We start from the raw sequence: 7,540 nt of genomic DNA, 5'->3' as shown, positions 1-7,540 counted from the left end.
AGATATTTTTCTTCTTGTTGTCAATTGTTACCTTTCTGTACATCAACAGTTACTGTAGCACTATCAGACTGACCAGCAGCATCAGTTACTGTCAGTTCAAACTGTATTACCGTATATCCAACCCACACAGTAAATTGGCCGCCATATTGGACGTCAAGTTTATTAAGAGTTCAATGGGGGAAAACACATTTTCTTGCATTGCTACCTTCTTGAGGCCTTTTTCGGAAGCTTAGAAAGCATCCTGAGAATCCAATGGGGTCTAGTAGTCACCTGAAAGATTGCTATCAAGAAATACAGAGTGGTTTCCTGGTACCAAGCCTTTTTCTATCTTTTCTCCATTGCTGCCAATGGAAAGTTGACGTCCAACGAACTTATTTTTTTTCTTGAAAGTTATTACGGTATGCAATGAATATATTTATTTTGCAATGAATATACTTAGCACGCATATCCTCTATTGATACATGTAATTATAAATTACTTTCATTTCCACTTGATTTCGAGCTTGATTTCCTTTCAACAGTTTCCACGAATACTTTACAATTCCTTTATCATCTTTGCTCCATCCTCCATCCAGTGTTACCTCATCATGAGGTAATTGTACCAATACTGACTCTCCAGCATCAGCTGTTGGTGGATAATCAGGTTCCACCCTCGGTTCCACCTGTACAGTAACATTAGCATAGGCCACACCTACTGCTCCATCACCATCAGTGACTCCATAGATAGAGTAAGCCACAGATGTTCATCCACCATGCATTATCGGACGCGATTTCTTCGTGGTATCAACTTGGATGCACAAATCTTTTTGTTTTGCATAAACACTATGACTACCTGTAACAGGTAATAAAAGACCAGAGCTGCAGCTTTCTTACTTTTTGCACAGCAGCTCGATAAGTGGACCGGGCGGAAAAATCGATTTTCAGTCAAAACAACAATAATTCAGTCAATGGCTTGCCAATTCTACAGTTTCAAAGTATTTGCTGATGACATCCATGATATAGATAGGTCTACCCTTCCTCTATCTCAGGCAGAATTCAGAAGTAGCTGCTGCTCCAATTCAGAGAGTAGCATCAACACAATTACAGTAGGTCACGTGATCAATTATCATCCACATAAATTATTATTGTCATTTGATTTTACAGTGCAAAGGTCATTATTATTTTCATTATAATTACTATTATGAATCAAAAACATTAAGATGCGAGGCCAAAAATATGGTATTATAAATGATATGATAAAATAAGATGATAAATTGTTGTATAGCTAATAAGTATGATAACTTATAAAGACTGACAAAATTATTAAGAACCACATTCCATACACTCCCAATAATCTGAATGATCAACAGATTTACAATCAATTTGCACACACTTTGAATGATACCATTTGCCACAACAATCACATCTAATCATTGTTTCATCATAAAAATCTGGAAGGCGGTATGTGCAGTAAACTTTAATTATGGAGACGCAGGTTTTACAAAACTTTGAAACATTTCTAAGATACAGAGGAAATGGTTCTATTTTTCTTTTTTGAAAACGTTGAAGTAAGTGTGATCTCATTTTAGTTTGGTTAAATGAGATAGACCTTACATTACTCCCAGTACAAAAAGCTGTGGCAAAAGAAATAGAAAGAAGCCCACAATCAGATGATCCTTGCTGCTGTTGAACAGGAAGCACGACTATCTTAAAGGAAGGCTTCATGGTGTTCACAATTTTAGCTATTTGAAGCATCGTTATTTCATTCAATTTTGATGATGCACTGTCCATTACTTCTACTACACATGTAGCTGGATTAACTATTATACAAAGCCAGTGTGAATTACCTAAGGCAATAAAATATTTTAAAATAGTTTTTAATATCTACCTGTATGCAAAATTTGAACAATACAAGCATCAGATTTACATGGAGGTCTAAAACTCAAATTTTCCCCACACAAAGTACTCTGAAGTCCCTCAACTTTATATTGTTCCTTTAACATCAGTTGTGAAGCATTAATAACCCTATCTGACAAGTGTCCTCCATCCTTCAGCACCCAGTAATCATCCTGCTTTAAACCAAGATCTTTGATCCACCAGTCATCTTCTAGCAAATGTTTATTGACATACATTTGTAAAATTAAATGATGGTTATTCACTCTTATTACCTTCATCAGTACTGCCTTCACTTTCAATGGTATATACATGATCTTCTACATCAGATCTCGATGGTTTAGGGAGCGGCTTCCTTCCTGTAGTAGTTACTCTATCAGCTGCTACAGTATCATAAATCAAAGTAGTATGGAATCAAAATAGCATGGTGTACCTTTTTCCATAAGAATATCCTTTTTTGTTTTTCCTCTTGTCACTACTGGGACCTTTTCTTTTGCTTTCTTTTAAGTTTCTCCCTCTAATAATGAATAATCATACAAGTTTTTATCAAAATTACTGGCATTACAGTTAACATTGTTTCACAATGATGATGGAAAATAGCACTTAATACAAAGGAATACTAAATCTTACTTTTCCCAGAAAGTACTTCCTTTTTCCCCACTGCAACACCTTTTATCTTAACAGCTAAAACAAAAATATAAATCATTATTAACTTCAAGTAGATTTGACATACTTCTTTCAGTACCATCAGTAAGCAATGCTTTCCTTCCTCTAGTCATAACACCACCTACAAAAGTATAAAAGGTATATGGACATGTAGGTAAATTAATACTTGTTTCAGGGATTGACTTCATTTCACTTAAATTGGTAGTAGCTCCTAAAAAGGTAAGGCCATTGATAATAAATTTATAGCTTCTCATTTCATAAGTGGGCGGGCAGTGTAATTAATTACTAATTATTATGATGAACCGCAATAATTAAATAATTAATAAAACTGTAATAACAGGAAGAGCATGTATGTGGACATGTATGCCTCAAGGGTACATAGTGCTAACCTATATCTTCTTCTTTCTCAATATCTCCTTCAATAACAGTATCTATTATATTATACATGCACATACTGTAGCAATTATTGGTAACATGAACATACCACTAAAAACAGATTGATCAACATCAGATTCAACATGTATTTCTTCACCATCAATTTCTTCTGTAAAAGTATCTATGAATAATAACTACATGTACTTAATATAATCAAATTTCAAGTCACCTTCTGTTTCAATAGTTTTCTTAGTACACCTCCTTTGCACTGACTTATCTTTAAATAAATAAATAAAAATGTAAACCAAATGATAGATACATGTACATGTACATGCATTTTTTCCATATTTTATACACAATAAACCCAGTTAGCCAAAATTATACTACAAGTACATGCACAACTCAAAGTCAAGCTATACATACATGTACCTTTCTGCTTTTCTTCTTTCTGTCTGGCCTTTTCTGCTCGCAATCTCTGCTTCTCTTCCTTTAGTTTTATTTTTTGCTCCTTTAACTGCTGCTTCTCATTGAGGATCTTAAGATTTTGAGCACTAGTTAATACACGTGACGACTTAGCATTGCTTTGTACATGAGGATTAACCTTAGGCATTGGTGATGGATGTTCCAAAGCAGCTTTAAGAGGGTGACTCGTCTGTTTAGCCATCATAACATGATCATCTGAATCATCTCCATCAGGGTCAAGGCTACATGTATAAGTACCAAAGCCTTCCTTTCATTTCTTATCAGCTTCTTCCTTAGATTTCTTAACCGATTCTTTCACAAAATCCTCATTAGCTTCATCAGAGGTGCAGGCACGTACCTTCTTTGGATAAGGTGAACGGCTTATCATAGGATTAAAAGGTATTACTTTTGAAACATCTTCTTCATCTTTACCCAATAATTTGGATCGGTCTAAGGGATAAACACCAGTTACACGAAATCCTGCGATTATATTTTTAATTGTCATGGAGCGCATCCAAGCTTGACCAAATAATTTCGAAAAAGAGTAACGTGTAACAACTCGTCCCTCCTTTACAAGATGCTCGTGACATACCTTCTTCCATTCAGCTTTTAAGGGGCCGAAGCAACCTTTGTCCAGAGGTTGTGCTAAATGGGTAGTATTGGGAGGCAGTGTAAAAATGACAACATCTTGTTCTGATGCCAACCTTATTGTCTCGGGACAAAAGTGAGTTGAGTGCCCATCCATTAAAAGAAGTAACGGCCTAACTGGAGGAGCGTAACGCAAAAAATGACCATTGAACCACATATTAAACAATTCAGAATCAATCCACCCTTTGGAAGAAAGCCCATATGTTGTTCCAGGCAGCTCACCAATTGTCATATCTGGATGTAAAGTTTTGCGATCAAGAATGACCATAGGAGGGATGCAAAAACCACCAGCACTGACACAAGCTACAACAGTCAGTTGAGATTTATCACCTGATGTTACAGCAACAGCTTTCGACCCTTTTTTAAACACACCTTTTGGCAAATCAGGACTCAATGGAACACCTGTTTCGTCCATGTTGAAGATCTGCATTGGTTTATCACTAATATCATATTCAGTGAGTGTACTTTCAAGTAGATCAAAATAGTGCTCAAAAACTTCAGGATCCGATGCTTTAGCTCTTGCTAAACACAACTGTGCAGGAGCTCGCAAAACAATTGATGGATTTCTTCGGCAAAAACCCTCCCACCACCCATGAGTAACAGTTACAGACAACCCTTTATTGTTACAGGCTCGTTGTACAAGGGCAATGACAGCATTCCTAGACTTGGGATACCCAATCGAAGCACTTCTTATCAAAAAACGAAGAAGTTCTTCTTCCTCTGCCTCAGTTAAGTATCGCGATGGACCACTACGACAACCATGAATAACTTTTCCCTGTATTCTGTCATTTAGAGTTGACTTGGGAACATTATACTCAGTAGCAGCTCTACGTACAGACATTCCAGTTTCCAGCACAGCTTTCATTGCTCTAGACATAGCATCATCATCCCACTGCTTATAGAACTCAGGCCTTTGAGGTTTCATATCTGGACAACTTACGCAATAAAGGTGAGACATGATAAAAGGTGCTGTAGTACAAGTACTCTTAAAAACTCTTTCAGAGAGAGGAACATCACCACAGCTTCTTACTAACTGACTCATAGGAACTAAAAATGATGGAACAAGAGAGATCAAGGTTATAAAACACAAAATATACCTACTTTAACAACTCCTTTGCCTCTTTTACCCTCGTTAAACTAATAAACAAGAACTCACACGTGGATGATAATTGATCACGTGACCTACTTTAGTTGTGTTGATGCTACTCTCTGAATTGGAGCAGCAGCTACTTCTGAATTCTGCCTGAGATAGAGGAAGGGTAGACCTATCTACATCATGGATGTTATCAGCAAATACTTTGAAACTGTAGAATTGGCAAGCCATTGACTGAATTATTGTTGTTTTGACTGAAAATCGATTTTTCCGCCCGGTCCACTTATCGAGCTGCTGTGCAAAAAGTAAGAAAGCTGCAGCTCTGGTCTTTTATTTCCTGTTACAGGTAGTCATAGTGTTTATGCAAAGCAAAAAGATTTGTGCATCCAAGTTGATACCACGAAGAAATCGCGTCCGATAATGCATGGTGGATGAACATCTGTGGCTTACTCTATACTACACGCCCAAGAGTTGGAACATGGACCAGTCCTGATACAGGCCTGAATCATTACTGATGATCGAGCCTGGACCGAGGATTTGGGGCAATGTCCTGATCCGATATTGACGAATCAGCCACGATTTATGCTGGTGCCAGACCTGATCCGACAACGATAACGATATTCATTAAGCCTCATTATGGCGTACTTCCTGTTATGCTTAATTAATACTTAATTATTATTCATTATTAATTAAAAATGATTTAAAATTATTATTAAAAGAAAAAAAGATTATAATTGTTTTCTTTATCATAGTCTACCAATGTTCCACAAGTAAGACACTTCATGTTTTGTAACTTAAGACACCTAAAGAGCCATAAATTAAGAAGGCACTAAAATAATAAACTTACATTACTGAGAAATTAATTTCCCAAAATCTCCAACATTAGTGAACTCTCGGGTTCCATGTAGTGAAGCAGATCTTTCGAAGGTATCTTGTCACACATAGTCCTACAAAGCTTAGTTCCATAACATAACTATAATGAGGCATAAATTCTACATAAGCAAAGGAACACATACCTTCCTTAACCAGCATGATGAAGGCAGGTTCACAAAAAAATTCAATGCTATTTGAAGTGAACTATAATGACAAATGATGATAATAAATTAAAACACTATGATTAAACTGACCTTAACAAGAGCTTTAAACAAGAAAGTTTCAGTTCATCACAACCTGAATAATGAATTTAGCTTTTCACATGAAATTAAACAAACCTAAGATTATCTTGTCTTGAAACTTAGTGAGATAAGGTAACTATAGAATGTATACTAATGGCCTTGCTAAATTAATAAATTAAGAATTAAAGGAGCACCTACTATACTAATATTTCCAGAATAATCTTCCGCATCAAAAATTCTAAGGAAAAGTAACAATTACACACATAATCAATAAACTATTTTACCACACTTGTGACTATCATTCATAAGTCTCTCAGTACAATATCTTCATCATCATGATCACTAATACATCCACTCTAATTAAAAACATAGTTACAATCACATGTAGTGAACCATTTTTACGCCTGATTTCTCATCGTCTTCACCAGGTCTCTACTTTTGTATCATAGAGATTTTGTAGGCAAGATGTGGTAAACTTTAATTGGAAGGTGTCAGTCGTTTTATTTTCCAGTCATGTATCTGCTCAATTAATTTATTTAGCTTGATTGTGTATCTACATGTGCCTACTTTTTACTCAAAATATCGTGTATCCTACTCATGTTTAAGTAATAAATGGTTCAAAATAGCCTAAAAATAGTATAACATTTAATGTAGTCCACAGTACTCACATAACATCCAGTGATTTAGCCCTAGTGTATACAGCCAACAAGATTCCTCTTAAAGAGTCAGATTAAGATGATTTTCTTTAACAAAACATGTCAGATAGTCCACGCGGGGCTGCCATCTTGAAAAGCATCGATCTGATCATAGATACTATATATCCCTGGATATGAAACACGGCCTGACCGGATGTTCTGAGGCTTGTTTCACCGGAAATACGTCATATTACGTTTTCATTCAGAATAAAAATAAAACAATCATAAAAAGTATTATTATTGCTAATAAAAGTGTGATTTATGTACAATAATACAATAAAACTTGACTGACATTTATCATGCATTATAATTGCTGAAACTTTCCTTTTCTTTTAGTATATGCAGTCTACCAATGCATGACTTTCCCATCTCTTGTCACCTAAAAATGATGATTTTGACAACACAATTGCACCAAAACTAAAAATACACTCCTTTTGAGAATAGGCCCACTACAACTACCTATTCTCAAGCTACAAAACCATATAGAAAAAGTTCCAATTAAGTCAAGTATTACAAAGAAAAATTGGCTAGAAAGGTGGGGCTTGAAAAACCAAGATTTAGAAAATAACAGCTCTTTTACTTAACACAAACTCTAAATAATAGCCCCACTACAAC

General features: G+C 35.6%; 1 protein-coding gene and 1 long non-coding RNA gene across 14 annotated transcripts; both read right to left on the bottom strand.

Annotated features, from left to right (window-relative positions):
- Positions 1-1,812: 1,812 nt before the first annotated feature.
- LOC100635747 (jerky protein-like) lies at positions 1,813-5,468 on the bottom strand. Of its 5 annotated transcripts, none has more exons than XM_011408872.2 (12): positions 5,209-5,468; positions 5,124-5,159; positions 3,342-5,069; positions 3,142-3,189; positions 3,022-3,093; positions 2,927-2,968; positions 2,704-2,748; positions 2,605-2,658; positions 2,502-2,555; positions 2,305-2,388; positions 2,147-2,254; positions 1,813-2,085 (listed from the first exon to the last, which is right to left on the bottom strand). In XM_011408872.2, the coding sequence occupies exons 3-10, from the start codon at positions 3,577-3,579 to the stop codon at positions 2,375-2,377; spliced, it is 567 nt and encodes a 188-aa protein (XP_011407174.1). In that variant the 5' UTR covers positions 3,580-5,069; positions 5,124-5,159; positions 5,209-5,468; the 3' UTR covers positions 1,813-2,085; positions 2,147-2,254; positions 2,305-2,374. The 5 variants fall into 5 exon arrangements, with proteins under 5 accessions (XP_011407174.1, XP_019858672.1, XP_011407173.2 ...); XM_020003113.1 differs by having other exon boundaries at positions 2,147-2,251; XM_011408871.2 differs by lacking the exon at positions 2,704-2,748.
- Positions 5,469-5,806: 338 nt separating this feature from the next.
- On the bottom strand, positions 5,807-7,170 carry LOC109586884 (uncharacterized). Of its 9 annotated transcripts, none has more exons than XR_002187265.1 (7): positions 6,899-7,169; positions 6,798-6,857; positions 6,327-6,749; positions 6,243-6,285; positions 6,132-6,192; positions 5,963-6,088; positions 5,807-5,918 (listed from the first exon to the last, which is right to left on the bottom strand). It is a non-coding gene; the product is annotated as an uncharacterized LOC109586884 (long non-coding RNA). The 9 variants fall into 9 exon arrangements; XR_002187263.1 differs by having other exon boundaries at positions 5,826-5,918; positions 6,243-6,468; positions 6,515-6,586; positions 6,633-6,857; positions 6,899-7,168; XR_002187264.1 differs by having other exon boundaries at positions 6,327-6,857.
- Positions 7,171-7,540: the final 370 nt, after the last annotated feature.

This window comes from Amphimedon queenslandica, unplaced genomic scaffold, assembly GCF_000090795.2.
Source record: "Amphimedon queenslandica unplaced genomic scaffold, v1.1 AMPQUscaffold_12755, whole genome shotgun sequence".
In the NCBI taxonomy this organism is placed as follows: Eukaryota; Metazoa; Porifera; class Demospongiae; order Haplosclerida; family Niphatidae; genus Amphimedon; species Amphimedon queenslandica.
The sequence above is the reverse complement of the archived record's forward strand: the minus strand, read 5'-3'. Positions and strand labels throughout refer to the sequence as shown.

Excerpts from the sequence above, each read along its gene's own strand:
- LOC100635747 (XM_003390147.2), bottom strand. The coding sequence starts at position 5,064 with ATGAGTCAGTTAGTAAGAAGCTGTGGTGATGTTCCTCTCTCTGAAAGA.